At 41.0% G+C, this 18,645-nt stretch overlaps 1 protein-coding gene across 1 annotated transcript in view; it reads left to right on the top strand.

Moving 5' to 3' along the window:
- Positions 1 to 13,700, top strand: part of LOC141790352 (uncharacterized) — a 46,572-nt gene extending 32,872 nt beyond the window's left edge. Inside the window, exons 5-6 of the mRNA XM_074670174.1 lie at positions 991 to 1,141; positions 11,128 to 13,700. Of these exons, the coding sequence (XP_074526275.1) occupies positions 991 to 1,141; positions 11,128 to 12,713 (1,737 nt within the window). The 3' untranslated portion in view covers positions 12,714 to 13,700. The remainder of the gene's footprint in view (positions 1 to 990; positions 1,142 to 11,127) is intronic.
- Positions 13,701 to 18,645: the final 4,945 nt, after the last annotated feature.

The raw sequence follows: 18,645 nt of genomic DNA, 5'->3' as shown, positions 1-18,645 counted from the left end.
GTTCAACGAGTCGGCATCCGTGCAGACCCGGGCTGTTTCCCAAAGCCCAGGTACCTTGCCTTGCCTTGCCTTGGTAGGCAGTGCCTCCGAAGCCACTTCCTTCCAATCCAAGGCAAGTGTCCTGCCTCTGCTCAAAAGGAGATGCTAATGGAACAGCCTACAAAGGCATATTGTGGGAGGAGCTCAGACGGCTTCAAATATTGTCATAACTTGCCACTTTTCTACACTTTCTGCTTTTTTATTGTCACATCATTGACACTCTGCAGGTGCAGCTTCTCAGTAATTATAGTTATGTGAGTGACACACAAAATAGTTAAGTGGTGGACATGGTATAAGTTGTTATTTTCAGAGGTGTATTTTGTTACTTACATTTAATTTGGAATTTACCACGCGCCTCCGCTGGTGCGTCTTTTCCTTCCATTTTTTTTTTCCTTTTTTGTAGATTCACGCGTTGCATGTTGGGTATTTATAGCCATGGCAAGGCAGCTAAGGATACACCTGTGTATCCTTGGTCAATTAGCCACATGCTAACCAAACGGAGGACATATGCCTCCGGAGGACATGAACATTGGAACAGCACTTGGGCAGCGACTGATGATGTGGATGCCTGCCCACGCCCACCCCACGCCCACATCAGACCAAGGCAAGGCAAGGTACCTTGGCTTTGGGAAACAGCCCCGCTTATGGAGGGTTTTATTGCCCACTACCCCTCCCCACGGACCGGTTTGGGATGGCCCTTAATGTGGCGGACCCTCCGCGAGAACGCGCAAACGGAGGGGTAATGGGTAGGGAGAGTGTGTAGGGGGTGGTTTGAAAAAGGCCCCAGAATAGTGAATAGGGGCGGTTTGTGATTAAGCCGAAGACTCGCCCTGATGTCTCGTTCTTTTTTAACTCTCCTCAGAGAAAAGACATAGCCGTTTACTTTTCTCTCCCTTCTTTGATTCTTGGACATGAGGAGATGTCCAGATTTCAGGATCTTAAATCTTAAATCTTAAATCTTATCTTTTATTCGAGCGGCGGCTGCTCGCTGTGGTCACCAGAGACATGGAAGAAACAGAATCTGGATACGAAGAGGAGCTGCAGCGCCAAAGAGAACTACTGAATGTGATTTTAATCCCTGAGATAAAGCTGCACAGAGCAGGTTAGTTTCTGTAAATGTGTGTGATATAATGTTTCGTGGAATCGAGCCAGTAGCTAAGATTGATAGACGTAAGCTCTGACTAAATACGATTTAATTCATGCAGAAATCACATCCGTTTCTTTTCGTCGGCCACGAACTCAAGATACAAACCGTTAGTAAAATGTTGAGGACTTTATCTGTGGCTCAGGCCTGTAACATGACGTACACGACGAAGCCACGAACCCCCATTGTTCTTCTAGTCGTTAATTTATTCAATTTAAATACGATTTCTGTGATTACTGTTGTAGTGATGGTGGACACAGGAGCCTAACAGTCAGACAGAAAAAGGACAGAAGAGCAGAAGAAAGAGAAACGTGAGAGAGAGATACAGTCCGAGCTAAAGGCTAACACAGGAGCTAAACTGTTTGTGCTAATGTCCATCCAACCCACAGTCAGCAGTTATTCTGCAGTGGTCTGTTCAAACTTGCGAGTCTATCAATAAATGAAGAGTGAGGTTACGTTAGCTCTGCTTGGTGGTGCATGTCTTTGAGCACAGGTGTCGTACCAATGTACTTATCCCTGTCAGAAAGTGTTTCCCTGGCCGCGGGAGCGCGCATGCGTTCAGTGAAGGTGGAGCAACAGAACTGCTCTTTATTTCATGCAAGCAAATTAAGACGAAAAATTGTTTCGTTTAGTACAATGTTTTGGTGTTGTAATTATATTGGAGGTTTTGCAACACCAATACGAGTTGTTTTGTAGGTCGTAACGCCGTACGGAACGGGAAAACCAAGGCAGTTTTTTCCTCGTGTGATATGACATATAATACGCTGTGATTCAAGTCTTCTACAGAGATTGCTTAAATTAACAAACATAGATTTCCAAAATCAAGATCACCGTGACTGTTTACTGGATTGAATGAAGTCTATTAGGTCTACTTAACTTGAAATGTGCAATAATAGACAGATAAAGTCAGACCGTATGTGTAATTTTGATATGGGGTGGTGGTGGAGAACTTATCACAACTACTACAAGACGCTTTTTTTGCTGCAAAAGAAAAACAAGACTTATTTCTAAAGTAAAAACCCAGCAGTAGCCTTAGCGTCTTTACAAGCTGCTCAATATAAAGCTTAAAAGACAGAGAGTCATCAATCACAAAACCAAGGTATTTATAGGAAGACACAGACTCAATCACATGACCCTAAGCTGTGACGATAGACGGGAGGTTCTGCGACCCCTTTTTGAGTTTGTGAACATCATCAACTTAGTTTTGAGTTCAAAACCAACTTTAGTTACCTCAGGTTGTCTTGTACAATATCAAAGACCTCCCGCAGAAGGCAAAGGGCTTGATTCTGCGTAGGGGCTGAGCAATACAGAACAGTATCATCTGCTAATAAATGAAAATTAGCAATGGGAACATTGTAACAGATACTGTTAAAGGGATAGTTCAGTTGTTTTGAAGTGGGGTTGTATGAGCTCTATGTAACCACTAAGGACATTAGATACAGTAGAAAGTTGTCTCCTCTACCTCAGTAAAACATAAACTGTAATCGATGGTGACGAGGAAATAGACGCTAACAGGGAGAGACTGTACCAAATTCAAATGCTATTTTCTCTGCCTACAAGAACTATAATCAAAAAGTAATACCACAGTCTAAGAGTACACTACATAAAATATTTTTTAGTGCATTCATTCTTCGGAAATATAAACATTTATCTGGACCTAACTAACTGGTCATGTGTCCTTCCGCGCAGCGCTAGTGTGCCCCGTCCCCCCCTCCTCCTTTCAGCTGTAGGGAATGTAAACAAGCTATGATTGGCTATGCGCCCGTTGTAGCTTGTGTAAGTTTGATCAAGTATCGTAATTCTTTTGTTTGTACTCTAAGGATTGTGAGGCAGCGTAGGAAATTCAAAATGAGTGACTATGACAGCGACGATGAAGTTCCATTCACTTTGCTTTGGAACCAAAAGGATACCTGTATGAACGGGAGCACACAGAAGAGGAGCTGCTACAGATGGCGACTGAAAGGAATACAGAGGAAACATCCGCGGACACGGGACATCGAGATGCTGAGTGTTACTGCTGCCACGACTGTTGTTGTTGTTGTTGCTGTTACAGGACACTCCAGAATTTTGAAGAGCAGTGAAATCTGTGTGATGAGTTATACAGACGGCTTGAGAGCCAGCAGTGTCCTCAGACAAATCCTGAAGAGTGTCTGTAACCAAGTTCCACTCGTGACAGCAGTAACACTCAGCATTGAGTCACAGCTCAGACATTTACACCACTGAGTATTTCCCACTCTATCTTGATGTCCAGTGTCCGTGGATGTTTCCTCTGTATTCCTTTCAGTCGCCATCTGTAACAGCTCTGTGTGCTCCAGTTCATACAGGTAGGGCGGGACAATTAATTGGATTTTAATCGTGATTTCAATTTTGCCATCTGACAATCATAAAAACAATATAATCGAAGGAAAACAATTACTATGCCACACAGTGTAGATATATGCAAGTTCCTGTGCTTCAAAGCTCTTCTGTGTTCCATGTGCAGCCACAGCGAGTGTGTGTGACTTATGTGTATCAATAATACTGTATGTGCCACTTGCTGGTTCTTTAAAGTTGTGTTTAAATCAGTACCGAAGTTTTTGAATAAATGAATCATTGTGTATATTAATTGTGATTTCAATATCACTTAAAATAATCGTGATTCTTGTTTTTACCATAATCGCCCAGCCCTACATACAGGTATCCTTTTGGTTCCAAGGTGAATGAAACTTCGTCGCTGTCATAGTCACTCATTTTGAATTTCCTACGCTGCCTCACAATCCTTAGAGTACAAACAAAAGAATTACGATACTTGATCAAACTTACACAAGGCTACAACCGGCGCCCAAAGCATAGCTTGTTTACATTCCCTACAGCTGAAAGGAGGAGGGGGGACGGAGCACACTAGCGCTGCGCGGAAGGACACATGACCAGTTAGTTAGGTCCAGATAAATGTTTATATTTACGAAGACTTAATGCACTTAAAAAATATTTTATGTAGCGTACTCTTAAACTGTGGTATTACTTTTTGATTTTAGTTCTTGTAGGCAGAGAAAATAGCATTTGAATTTGGTACGGTCTCTCCCTGTTAGCGTCTATTTCCTCGTCACCATCGATTACAGTTTGTGTCTTACTGAGGGAGAGGAGACAACTTTCTACTGTATCTAATGTCCTTAGTGGTCACATAGAGCTCATACAACCCCACTTCAAAAAAAACTGAGCTACCCCTTTAATGTACAGGGAAAATAAAAGTGGTTCCAAGACTGAGCCCTGTGGTACCCTGCTTTGTACATGAAGATATCCAGAGGAAAGGCCATCAGCTTGCACACATTGAGATCTGTTTGACAAGTAATTGTCAAACCAACAAACTGACTTTTCCGACAGACCAATACTGAGAAGTCTGTCAACGATGTCAAAGGCCTTTGATAAATCAATAAAAAGAGCGGCACAATGTTCCTTAAAATCCAAGAAATTAATAAAATCACCTCTACTTTAAGTGCAGCTATGGTTGTGCTATGTTTCTTATTAAAACCTGACTGATATTCTGCTAAAATATTATAAGATATTAAAAGCTTTTTGAGTTGATAAGCCACAAGCGATTCTAAAATCTTTGCTAAAACACAGTTTGGAAATGGGCCTGTAATTATTCAGCAGGGTGGGGTCTCCGCCTTTTAAGAGGAGGAGGACAAAGGCGGATTTCCAAATGAGTGGAATCTCATTCTTGGCCAATGATAGATTAAAAAGGTAAGCTAAAGCAGTTACAATAACATCTATAGCTAATTTAAAAAAATAAGACTCTAAGAGATCAGGACCTGCTGGTTTCCCAACGTTTAGAAGTCTAAGGGCAGTGTGCACTGACAGTGACTAGTCTGAAATTAATATGCTCAGACAGAGTGGGATTAAAAACAAGAAAGACAGAGGATTTATTTGACACAGTATTTACTGTAAACTGTGTCAAAAAGGGATCCAGAGGGAATAAAATGCTCATTGAATAAATTTAGCATTGCTGATTTGTCTGCATGGTTTGAGAGGCTTTCACTATGCAGGGAGGGAGCTCCAAACCATGCTTATTCTCAGTTATTAAATTAATTAATTTTCCAGAACACTCTAGGGTTATTTAAGTTATTTGAAGTGGTATGAAGAAAAAACTCTGCTTTAGCCCTTTTTATTGTAGCAGTGCATGAGTTTCTTAGGCTACGTTCAGACTGCAGCCCTTAATGCTCAATTCTGATTTATTGCTCAAATCCGATTTTTGTGTTTAACTGTTCAGATAACACCTGTAATGTGTCCTGACTGCAGACTGTGATGTGAACAGTTCACGCTTCAGAAGTGACACGCATGCTCAGTTTAACATTAATGACATCACACACAGCACGGTGTGATGAGGAGCAACAAACTCAGAGCAAAACTGTGCTTCACAATGCTGGAAAGTTTGTTTCCATAACACAAAACCTGATGTTACAGCAGCTCACCTTGAGTGAGCTCTTATTAAAGTAATTATGGCTATATTTTATTTCTTATTAACCTCCCACCGACCCTGCTACATCTCAGAGCTGTACTGTGCTGACCAGGTGAACAAAGAGGCAAAAACTCTGTTTTGTCATCTGTTCTGATGTTTTGTAGTTATGTCTGAGGGTAGATCAGACAGGAGCAGACAGATCTCTGACGTTGTTTCGTAGCAAAGTACAGCAGCGCGCAAATATGCACGGATGAGATGGACAGCAGTGGATTGTTGTGTCCTAAATTTCTGATCGAGGCTATCTGACGTCTCTATTTCTTCAGGTCCAATAAGAGTCAAAAGTCAAGAGAGAGAGCCTTCAAAAATGCATCCAAAAGGTCTTTATTCAGCAAAAAGATGAACAAAGGTTGTGAGCATGGGTTCGATCGAAGCCGCTACTGAGGAGACAAAGACTTTACTGCTCCCTATATAGCCTTTTCCTAGGGGGCGGCCCTACGCCCCCTCTCCAATTCTAACATTGCTGTTTGTTTGGTTTTTAATGGTGATCTCATCAAATGTGGGCTCCACCCCTCATCTTTCCCACATACTACAGATTATATTGGTGTCCTAGAGTTCTCAGAACTTCCGGGTCTTTTACTATCAATTTTAATGGCGTCCCAGTATCATAGTTCATTTAATAAAAAATAGGCCTAGTCAGGCCTTTGTTTGTTTAATGATTGGGATTTTTAGAATACAAAGTTTACACAAATGAACACAAATGAAACATATGCCATTCTGCATGGCCACACAAGCAGATGCACAATACCTAATACAGATGATCTCATTTCAATGATCTCATAATCGTTAGCTCATTACAGTAGCCTCATTAGATGTCATTAGGTACACAGTGGAAAACAACGAGCTTCCAGAGCCTGCCTGAGTCATGCTTATCTGAGTCATATCTGTATGATCTCACCCAGCACAGGGCTTCTCGGAAACTACCTAATGCCCCAACATTTGTTTGGATTACATACAACAGGTGCCTTCAGCGGATAATATGATTCCCTTGGGCCGGCGAGCTCTGTTTGTGGCCTGCTTTCACAGGCCTGTGGGTTAGCACACGAGGGAGTATGCAGAGTTTGGTATTTGGATCTCTCTGTAGTCCAGAGGTTCCATGAAAATACACTACAGGATGATCGCTGTCTCTGCATCCTGTAAACTGTTATTTTAGCCTGATTAATCCATTCAAAAAGTTGGCGCAGTGTTAATAAACTTAGTTTGTTAGATATCATAATACAAACGTAGGATTCATTCACCTTTATCCTTTATTGTGTGTGTCATGGAGATGCCAGTCGATGCCCCAGCACTCTCTCACTTTTTCTCATCACTCGTCCTTGTGTGCATTGTTTAATCTAACAATCTTCCCTCAGACAAACTACGAAACATCAGAACAGATGACAAAACTGAGTTTTTGCCTTTTTGTTCTCCTGTTCAGCGCACTACGACATCAGGTTTTGTGTTATGGAAACAAACTTTCCAGCATTGTGAAGCACAGTTTTGCTCTGTGTTTGTTGCTCCTCATCACACCGTGCTGTGCGTGATGTCATTAATGTTAAACTGAGCATGCGTGTCACTTCTGAAGCGTGAGCTGTTCACATCACAGACTGCAGTCAGGTTACATTACAGGTGTTATCTGAACAGCTAAACACAAAAATCGGATTTGAGCAATAAATTGGAATTGAGCATTAAGGGCTGCAGTGTGAACGTAGCCTTAGTTGCCTAAAACTCAGCCAGTCAGAATCAAGACCAGTTTTCCTGGCTTTGGCCCATGCCACATCCCTCTCCTGAAGCATTCTGGATAGTACAGGTGTAAACGAAGGATTTTCTAGTCCCTTTACCCTGTACTTCTTAAAAGGAGCATGTTTGTTTATTAGATCTAATAAACCTTTATAAAAATACTCCCAAGCATATTCCACATTGTCAATAACATACATTTTCTCCCACCAAAAGTGAAAAGATCATGTACGAAACCTTGTTCAACAAAGCCCTTCATGTTACGTTTAACAATGATTCGAGGCTTTGTTTTTGGTAATTAGTATTTCTTACTGTAGCAACAACACAGTGATCACTCATGTCATTGGCAAATATAGACACGGGAGAAAATTTGTGAGGAACATTTGTCGAAATCATATCAATCTGTTAGGATTTTTCTGGGTATTACAGATTAGGACGGGTTGGCTTGTCAACAATCTAGAAAAGATCAACAGAATCACACCTAGATTTAAAATCACTAGACACTGGGCTCAGCCAGTTCAAAATCACCTAAAACCACAATATCATTATAATTTTGTTCACTTAAAATGTTAATTAAAATGGGAAGTGCATCGCTGACAGCTGACGGCGGCCTATAACAATCTACCACAGTTAAGTGCAGGTTTTTAGAAAGAATCGATAGCCAACAACTCAAAATGTTTACTTAAGCCGCGTTTCCACCAAGCAGTCCAGGTCGGTTCGTATCGGTACGGTGCGCTTTTAGCAGCGTTTCCACAGACTCATCCCGGGACGGATCCCTAAAAACCGAGACGAGCCGTCCCACTTTTTTGGGACCCTTTCGTATGGGTGCCAGACTGAACCGATCCGCTCTCGGGAGGTGGAGCAACACACTGCAGACGGTTGATTGGTCAAAAGAATCGTCACTCACCCCGACAGCGGCTGCATGTCTCCTGGCGGCACACAGACTTCTCTGAAACAAAGCTTGATTGCACTTTGTAACAGAGTGTTTCATGAAAATCACAGAGAGGACGAAATGCTGCATGTCTTCCATCCGTGCTCTTTGTTTACTGTGTCACGTTTTCTTCTTTGTTGGATTTAATCGCGGGGTAAGCTGCTACGGCGTCGCACTATTGTTTACCAGCTGTGGGTTCCGGCATCAGGCTTACACGCCGCCCACCACGAGAGGGCACAGTTTGCTGTGGAAACGCAAACGGGATGAGACTTAACTGTCCCAAACCGTCCCAAACCGTACTGAACCGACCCATACTGCTTGGTGGAAACGCAGCTTTAGTGATAAACTTTTGAGAACCTTGACACAAAGTTTAGATTTTACAAAGATGGCAATACCCCCACCCCTACCGGGTTGATCCATCCTGTAAACTCTAAACCCATCAATCCAGATGTCCTTGATGGATTTATTTAACCAAGTTTCAGATATGACGATAACATCAGCGTCAGTTGAATGTGCCCAGATACGCAGCATATCGAGCTTCGCGATCAAGCTGTGCGCATTTAGGTGAATAAAACCAAAACCAGTCCGAGTTTAAGGGTCAAATGGAGTATAAATCCAGTGTTGCAAGGTGAGACGTCAGCGGGGCCTGGATTAGGCCTCGACTGAGGCGTGCTGTGCCTGATAGGTGGAGCTGCGACAAAGAGTTGGAGTAGTCTAGCGCAACGATGACCCATTGCTCGAAGGAAGCCTGAGGAAGTGCGCTGGTGTGCTCACTGGGTATGGTAAACAGAGGGCGCAGCATCCCCATAACACTCTCCCATCGTGGTTTCATTTCCCAAAAGTTCCAGGAAAGCAGTACAAGCACGAAAAAACATGTCCGACAGGACACCATCGTGCGCTGTAATACGATAGGAAAGAACAAGCTGTATCAAGATGAAGATTAAAGTCAGACTATTTGCCCAGAATAACTAACCCTGAGCCACAATGATGCCGGGGAGTTAGCCAGCAGGCGTAGCTTGCAGTAGCACTGGTTACTCACAGCCGACAGGTCACAGCTGAGCCTACGGCAGGCAGACAGCAGGATCAGCGGCACATGAAAGGCGCACTCTGGAGCTCAGGTCCATGCAGCGACTCTCAGTAGAAACCCTCAGGTGAATGAAAGACCAGCACAGGTGGCAGCAGCAACCAGCGATCTGGTAGGGACACGTCACACGCCGGTGACAGGCGGGAAGCCTCACAAATACTGAGTTATCCAGTGATGGATAGACAAGTCCAGATCATGAAAACATCATCACTCAAGTATAAAATAAATAAATAAATAAAAACCTATAACGCTGACATCTAAAAACTAAACTTTGCTCTGCTACAATGAAACACTGTTGAAACTTGATAAAAGCACTAAAACAGGCACACATTGACAGGACAAACAGACGTGGACCCTTCCTCTGCTGCCATCTTGGACAAGTGATGACACTGAATGGTCAGGCTTCATCTGTCTATTACTGCACATTTCAAGTTAAGTAGACCTAACAGACTTCATCCAGTCCAGTATTCACGAACAATAGTCATAGTGATTTTGATTTAGGAAATCAATGTTTATTTTGTTTGACAAACTATATAAGACTTGAATTACAGCGTGTAATATGTCAAATCACACAAGGAAAATATTGCCTTGCTCTCAAGGTCAGGGGAAACATTTTCTGATGAGGATAAGTGCATTGGCAGTCCGGCGTCATGCCAGCTGCACTAAATATAGACAGACTCTTTGCACTTAAACCCTCACCCCAACAGTTTCAAAAAAAAATCCTGGAGGAAACCCTGGGTTATAATCCATTAACAGGAACAGGATTAAACTAATGTCCATATTGTTGGGGTGGATAGGTGGGGTTTACATTAAAGAGTTAAGAGAATCTGATGAGTTTATTTTGTATTATTTGTGAAAATTTGTGGTACGAGAAAAATGGAATCATCAAGCAGTGATCGAGCAATCGATCCTGAGCAGCGACTGTCAGTATGTTTGAAGTATGTGCACGGGCCACACACACACACACACACCGTTACACACATGTACACACATCTTCATTCATGAAAAATGGAATCATCAAATAATTGAACCTGAGCAGCGGCTGTCAGTATGCAAACTCAGTGTGCAAAGACCTTTAGACTCCAGTGAGAGAGCCCTCTGTTACTTTGAAATGTATTAATCCATATCTTTGGTTAACAGATGTATGTAAACAGGTGAAATCCACCTTCAGTACATCTTTGGGATCAATGGGCCTAAGTATTTAAGATTCATTATATGTATAATAAGGGTGAATATGCATCAGTTTCATGGTTATTTGATACATTTGGTCAATTCTCAGTTTTTATTACTGATTTCTGTTACAGGATTTTTTTTACTGAAAGTAAAGTATGTCATGCATTTAGTTTAAGAGTCTCTTGACATTTTCTGAGAGAGCTGTTCATCATCATCATCATAATCTGTGCGTACGTAAGGTCTGAGGAGGTCCTGTATTTGTTCACAGAGTAAGAACAAATTCAAGGAAGAAAATACTGATGAATCACAGGTTTGGGCTTTACCATTTAGGCACAACTTTGTGTGTACGAACTGTTTGTGAATGAGGCCCAGAGTGTCAACAAGCAGGAGGCTCCTGTAATCATTGAGCCAGTAAATGAGATTTTCATTACAGTTTAGCAGCAGAGCTGAAAATAAAGATCCTGAGGTTGTTGTTTTTTTTCAGATTTTCTTTTCCATCAGGAAGATGATCTAATATCTCATCAATATTTGTTCACTGTGTCCTGCAGATGTTCAGCTACTAATGGTGAAGAAAGAGGAGCTTCCCCCTGAGCATCAGGAGAGGAGCCCCTATCCAGACCAGGAGGATAATGAGTCCCCACTCATTAAAGAGGAACAGGAGGATAATGAGTTCCCACTCATTAAAGAGGAACAGGAGGATGAGTCCCCATTCATTAAAGAGGAACAGGAGGATAATGAGTCCCCACTCATTAAAGAGGAACAGGAGGATAATGATTCCCCACTCATTAAAGAGGAACAGGAGGAAGTGTGGATCGGTCAGAGGACAGAGCAGCTTCAAGGACTGGAGGAGGCTGATACCAAGGTCCTGTTTCCTTCAGTCCATATGAAGAGTGAAAATGATGAAGAGGAACCTGAGTCTTCACTGCTTCATCAGAGACTCACTGACCACATGGAAACAGCAGCTGGTGGAAAGGACTGTGGAAGACCAGAACCAGCAAGGAGCTCAGATCCAGAAGAGAATTTAGAGATTGAGGTTAAGACTGAAACCTCATCAGATACTGGATCAGGGTCTGAAACTGAAGCAGATGACTGGAAGGAGACCAGAGACTGGCTTCAAATATCAACATCTGACACAAACAAAAGAGCAGAGACTGTAAAAGTGCACAATTGTCCTGATCCTGATAAAACCAATCATGCGGTTTCTCTGACAGAAAAAAGACCTTTCAGCTGCTCTGATAGTGGAAAAGAGTTTAGCCATAAAGGAACTCTGACTCCACATATGTTTGTCAGCACCAAACAAAAACCTTTCAGCTGCTCTGAATGCGGAAAAAGATTTACTCATAGAGGGAATTTAGCGGCACATATGATTATCCACACACAAGGAAAACCTTTCAGCTGCTCTCAGTGTGGAAAAACATTTAGCACAAAAGCAATTTTGAAAACACATATGATTGTCCACTCCAAGGAAAAACTTTTCAGCTGCTCTGAGTGTGGACAAAGATTTAGCCATAAAGGAAATGTAGTCAGACATATGATTGTCCACACCGAAGAAGAACCTTTCAGCTGCTCTGAGTGTGGAAAAAGATTTAAATTTAAAGAAAGCCTGACGAGACATATGATTGTCCACACTCAAGAAAAACCTTTCAGCTGCTCTGAGTGTGGAAAAATGTTTACTGGTAGAGGAGATTTAGGCAGACATATGTTAGTCCACACCAAGGAAAAACCCTTTAGCTGCTCAGAGTGTGGTAAAAAATTTGGCCAGAAGGGAACTCTGACTTCACATATGTTAGTCCACACCAACGAAAAACCTTTCAGCTGCTCTGAATGTGGAAAAAAATTTAACAAAAAAGGAACTCTGACTTCACATATGTTAGTCCACACCAAAGAAAAACCTTTCAGCTGCTCAGAGTGTGGAAAAGGTTTTTCTTTAAAAGGAAATTTAGACAAGCATATGATCGTCCACACCAAAGAAAAACCTTTCAGCTGCTCTGAGTGTGGAAAAAGATTTGGCCAGAAAAGAACTCTGACTTCACATATGTTTTTACACACCAAAGAAAAATCTTTCAGCTGCTCTGAGAGTGGAAAAGGATTTCACAATGAGGCTCAACTGAGTTCACATGTTAGTACACATTAGAGAAAAACATTTCAGATGCTCTGAATGTGCATAAGGGTTTTAACATTAAAAAAAGCCTGACAAGGCATATGTTTAGGGATGCAACGATGAATCAATGAAATCAATTAAAACTGATAAGTAAAAGCGCTGGCAATGTTTTACCATCATCGATGCACTGTGCTAAGCCTTCACTCCATTGATTCGTCTTTGGTTTATTTGTTTTCTTTCTTTTTGTTGGATTATTTAGCGGTTGGCAACTAGCAGAAAGTGCATTACTGCCACCTACCTTGCATGGCACGGCAGTACAAGTGCAATGATCCAGTTACAGTTCAGCCCATGTTATAGAGTGATACAGCCCGAGCTAAAGGCTAATTAGCCTAAACATATATGCTGTGTTGTCATAGAGACATAGATGTGCCGTAGATCAATCTGGTCCTGGACGACCCCAACTGGAAGCTAAAAAGTAGCAATTTAAAAAAAATAACTTGTTACCAGTAAGATTGGCTCGTTTTAAACCTCATTTTAAAGTGTGGATTAAGATCAGGCATTTATCTAGAAGAAGCGGGACTTTTTCAAGATCACTTTTAAACTCCTTACAGCCTCTATAGCCATCAACTAAATTAACAACACGTTTGGTTTTGCAAATTTTACTATTAAGCATTCTCATCTTTTCTGTCCCACGATTCATAGATAAATCGTAGAGATCGTCAGAGTAATTGATTTCTAGAATAACTGTTAGTTGCAGCCCTACATATGTTTTTCCATGTTTGTCCACAGAAAAGAAAAAAAAAACATTCCAGCTGCTCTGAATGCAGGAAAGGATTTAAATACTAAGTCAGGCTGACGACACATGCTTGTTCATAACTGAGGGCTCTTCTCAGAGTTTGGGTTGGTTTTAGATTTTCCTTTAAGCTGAAGCTTCATGTGTCTGTGAATGTGAATGAAGCAGACTCTCTTTGTATTCAGTGTTACAAAGTATGTGTTACTGAAAGTCACTGAAAGAATGTGAAAAGCTGATTAAAATAAATTTGTGTCTGTAAACATGATACGTACGCATGTCTTCATTTTTAAAGCAGTTTGGTGGACCCCTGCTGAGGTGGTTTGGTTTTTAGAGTCCTGTCTAACATTAGACAGAGTCCTTCATTTTACTTTAAGGTGCAAAAACAACTGATGAGAGAGAGACAGAGAAAGGCTAGGGATGTTTTGGACGCCAGAAGAAGAGCTTTGAATTTGATTGGAGCTGCTACTGGAAGCCAGTGAAGAGAGATTAACAGCCGGGTGACGTGTGCTGTTTTGGGCTGGTTAAAGACAAGACGTGCTGCTGCATTCTGGGTACTCTGCAGAGGTTTGAATGAACATGCAGGGAGGCCTGCTATAAAAAAGTTACAGTAGTCAATGCATAAAGTCACAAGGGCCTGTAGCAGAAGCTGCATGGCCTGTTGTGTCAGGGAGGGTCTGATCCTCATGATGTTACAGAGGACAGATCCACAAGATCAAGCAATCGAGGCCACGTGAACCTCAAAGGTCAGCTGCTCATCAAACATGACACCCAGATTTCTGACAGAGTTTGTGGCACAAGTTCATGGGCGTGGCCTTAATACATCCCATACATCCGTGAGGGGGTCACGTCCCCCTCACCTTAAAAAATGAGCAGTTTCAATCCCCCCACATTTGCCATCAAAAGTGTGAGTGTATATCTGCTCCAGCATTCTTTCCACTGCTTCATTATCAAATCCATTTCATTTTTATTGTGAAGAATACGCACATCAATAGAAATCCACTCTGTGATTTACTGGTTTCCTACCACACAGCCGTATCCTGCAGGCATATTCACTGAGTATGATCAATGACAGAAAATGGACATCAGTAAGTTGAAGTTGCCTGAGTATCCCCAAGTTCCCAAGTTTCTCAAGTTTTAAAAAATGATTAACTTTTCCTTGAGTGACCAAACAGTTAGGTTGATGGCCAAACCCAGACAGCTTTTCTCATAAGAATGTTAGCAGGTGAGCACCCCGGACTAGGGTGACCAGATCTCAATTTACTCAATGTGGGATAAAGACTATGGTTATGTGGGACAATGTGGGACACTTGTGATATCAATGCGTTGAGGTAGTCCAAAATAACTTAAAAAAAAAAAAAAAAAACTGTCTGCCCCTTAGCTTATGACATTACAATACTTCTGTCATCTGGTTGATTTACTAGTGCATAACAAACTGCAAAGAAAAACTCACCAAATTTGTCCTATTCAAATATGACTTTCCCCAGTTCTCTCATGTGAGAAAACATAGTAGGCACCGAGCTTTCACGTTGTTTCACAGTGCCTCTCAAATTAAAACACCTGACTGAAAACAGAACAGATGGTCAAGGCTGCAGTTGTTATTCCAAGTATAATATTTTAATGTGCCTCAATGTGCTCTTTCTTTCTTGTATTTCTATATCAACTGAGAGCAACATCACAACTCTAGCACAACTCGAAACACCTCATTAAAGTGTTTGCTCTTATAGAGCAATGTACTGAACTACATACTCAAGTAGAACATTTGCTGGATTAGACTACATGGAGTAAAACTGGTTATCTTAACAAGAGAAAACTTAGCTCAGAACCATATAAATTAACTACACAAAGGAAATGTATTTGAAAATTATCTGCATTTAATGGACAATGCAAATTAAAGGCACCACAGGGCATTTAATGAGTCACTACATAAAATAATAATATAAATAATAATTATAATAATAATAGAACCAGAATTACAAATCAAACCTGGGCAGGAGGAAACAGATTTATTTTCAAAACAGTATTTTTTTTTTCAGTTTTATCCATCACAGTAACACAATCAATGTTCCTCCATCACCAAGGACAGCACCTTGCTTAACTTCTTATGTGCCATTCAACCTGATTTGCATTGTTTCTTGTTGGTGCGCGCGCCTGCTCTTGAGCTGTGTCCGTGTCAGAGTTTGATTGACGTGATCAAGCACCCAGCCCCCTGATGGCAGCCCTCAGTCACTCACTACACCCACGGACTAACACAACCGTCTGACAAATGCCATTTTATAAAACGTGTCTTGCAAATTGGAGCCTGAATGTAAATAAAAATGCGGGACTCCGTCTCAATTTGCGGGACGTGTAAACGGAAATGCGTGACTATCCCGCACAAAGCAGGACATCTGATAACCCACCCCAGACTGGCATGTTGGTTTCAGCAGACACCCTGAGCGGGAGCAGTGCTGCCAACCTACATTCTCTAAGCCAGATTTAGTGAGTAAGCAGACCCCACTTGCGATGTTTTAATATTAATAGAGAAAAGCACTGGGCCCAAAACAGAACCTTGTGGCACGCCTCAAGTTAGCAGTGATGCTAACTTAGCAGCTAACTACACCTGGTACGAAAAGGATGACATCACATTTTAATATCTCATAAGTGATTATAAGAGAAAAAGACTAGTTTATTGAATCTACCTGTAAAGTGTCTCATTCACCTTCTCCACATATTTCTTTTTTTCAGGAATCTCAACATTACAAATACATCTCATAAGGCTGACCCTGATGCTCCTCATGATGACTCCTCTGCTTCTCCTGACTCTGTGGATGAGGTAAAACCCCATCAAGTCAGCAGTTAGAGCATTGATCATGAACTGTTGACCTGAAATTCTTTGATTTAATCCAGGAAGAAGAAAACTGGCAGCTCCACCACTGAACCAAGTGAACCTGCAGAGATGATGGAGGTGAGACAGAGAGGCTGCTGAAAAACTCTCCCTCCTTCACTGTTATGATAACTTGGTACAAAATACTCTGAGAAGAGATTTAGATGAGGCATGAATTACAGTTTGAAAGGAAAGACTTTAAAACAAGACAGCAATCCTGGTTGAAGACTTTTCAGATAAAGCCTGATCATGTGTTATCAGCTGGACGCAAATCCTGAGTATGAGAACGTCTCAGCCTTCCCTGCAGCACAGACAGAAGACACAGAGGAGCAGGAAGACATGGTGTGAGGTCCAGAGAGGTGAGAGCCTCCTGCACTGAAGAAAACAGACTGATTCAGACTCAGGGTCACATTTCCAACTGTATCTCTAGTTTTAACCCATTTCCTCCAGACGCAGCTGAACCAGAGGAAGAACTCATGGATGAGAGCGAGGCGGCAAAGGGATGTTTATTGTACATGTTGGTATCTGAAAAAGGAAGCAGACTGGATCTTTACTTCTTAATGAATCACAGAGAAGGAGTGGGATTTAAAAAGTGTTACAGCTTCATATTCCCTTTTCCTAAATGTACATAGAAGTTAAATCAGTGATAAAACTGTTTGTGTTGTTTCTGAAACGGTGAGTATCTCTCTGTTTTTATTTTCTGTTTTTTTGTGAATTTTAGTTTTTTTTTTCTTTTATGTGTTCAAATTAAACAATTTAAAATCACTGTGTAAAACATTTTCTAAGATATTTTTTCTGTCATTTTAATTCAGACATGTTGTCATTCATTCCTGTACAGTAGGGGGCGACGTGTGCCTTTAAGCTCACGGTCTGCTATGTCATTTAGGAGAAGAGAAGTGGTCACAAGAATGTCATGAAGCGGAATTTGAGAACCAGCGAGTCAAAAAGTGAGCAAATCAAAACACTTTTCCAAACTGAAAACGTGATTACAGTTACTTAGAAAGTGTCTCATTGTTTTTACAACACATCATAAAAACTTTGTAGACTGTGAAACCTGCTGGCTGACTGACCAACTGATTCACATTATTATTTCAGATAAAATCACATTTCTGATCAATGAGGCTGACTCAGTTCAGTTATAATTAGGCCTAAAAAGTCATGTATCATGTTTTTATTGCATCATAAAGTTTGTTTGGTTAAAATGTTTTCTTTCTGCTTTCAGCTCAGAGAGGGGGATCAGAAGATAGAGAGAAGGAGAGAGTGAGAATAAGTTGAGAAAGAGGACAGGTATTTAAGACGACATCATTGTTGTGTTCAGGTTTCTGTTTCTCCACATTCACTGCTTCACACAAAATAACAGGGTTTTAGTGAGCTGTTATCAAATATGGATTCTCCCAACAAACTCTCTCTTCTTTGGTTATTGGGACATGTATGTCTGACCAGCCATTAGCGAGGAAACGTACTGTCTGTAGCAACGTCAAAAAAAAGATTAGCGGTAGTGACCCAGAGTTTTTTTTGTTACTTGTTTTTGTTCCTTTTACTGCACAATGTTTTTAACCAACATCTGTTGAAAATTGTAAAATATCCACTACTTTTTTTTATTTTTTTAACCCTTCAAATGCCGGTTTGTTTACACAATGCACCTCTTGGAACAAAAAAAAAAGTTTACATTTTTATATATTCTGCATGCCACCAATAAGTCATTTTAAAATGTTTGCGCAGTGATTGAAAAACACAAAAACTTTAAGAAAGTGCCCAAAAGTACCTCATCTACGCCCATTCAAACCACGTTTTCATTCCTTGCTATTTGCAGTACAAAATCATAAAAGTTAGATGAAATTGCTTTTATTATAAACTCATGAACAAGAGCTTGTAAAATTCATTGGAAATTACAATTTTCAAGGGTTGAGTTTGTAATTACAGCAAATTCATCCAAATTTTATGATTTTTTCCTGCAAATAACAAGGAATGAAAATGTGGTTTGAATGGGCGTAGATGGGACACTTTTGGGCACTTTCATGAAGAGAGGTAATATTTGAAATAAACAGTTTGTTTTTGATATGTTTTAGGTGCTGAAGTTGAAAAATTAAATTTGGATGATAATACAGATCCTTGGAAAATGTCAGCCCAGAAGCATTAACACAGCTGAAATTGTCGCAAAAAAGAAAGTGAAGTGAGTGCAAAATACAAGATTCAAGGCCAGAGGGTGAAGAGTTTTTCATCGAGGTACTGAGGCATTGCTTGTTTCACAAAGCAGCTTTCACATCGCTTATTTTATTTTTGAGGTTTTCTACTGTGCGCTCTGAAAC

The sequence above is a fragment of the Halichoeres trimaculatus genome, unplaced genomic scaffold (assembly GCF_033239565.1).
Source record: "Halichoeres trimaculatus isolate MK-OKI-2021-1 unplaced genomic scaffold, fHalTri1.1 fHalTri1_scaffold_5, whole genome shotgun sequence".
Taxonomy (NCBI): domain Eukaryota; kingdom Metazoa; phylum Chordata; class Actinopteri; order Labriformes; family Labridae; genus Halichoeres; species Halichoeres trimaculatus.
Note: the sequence above shows the minus strand (reverse complement) of the source record. Positions and strands in the feature narration are given on the sequence as shown.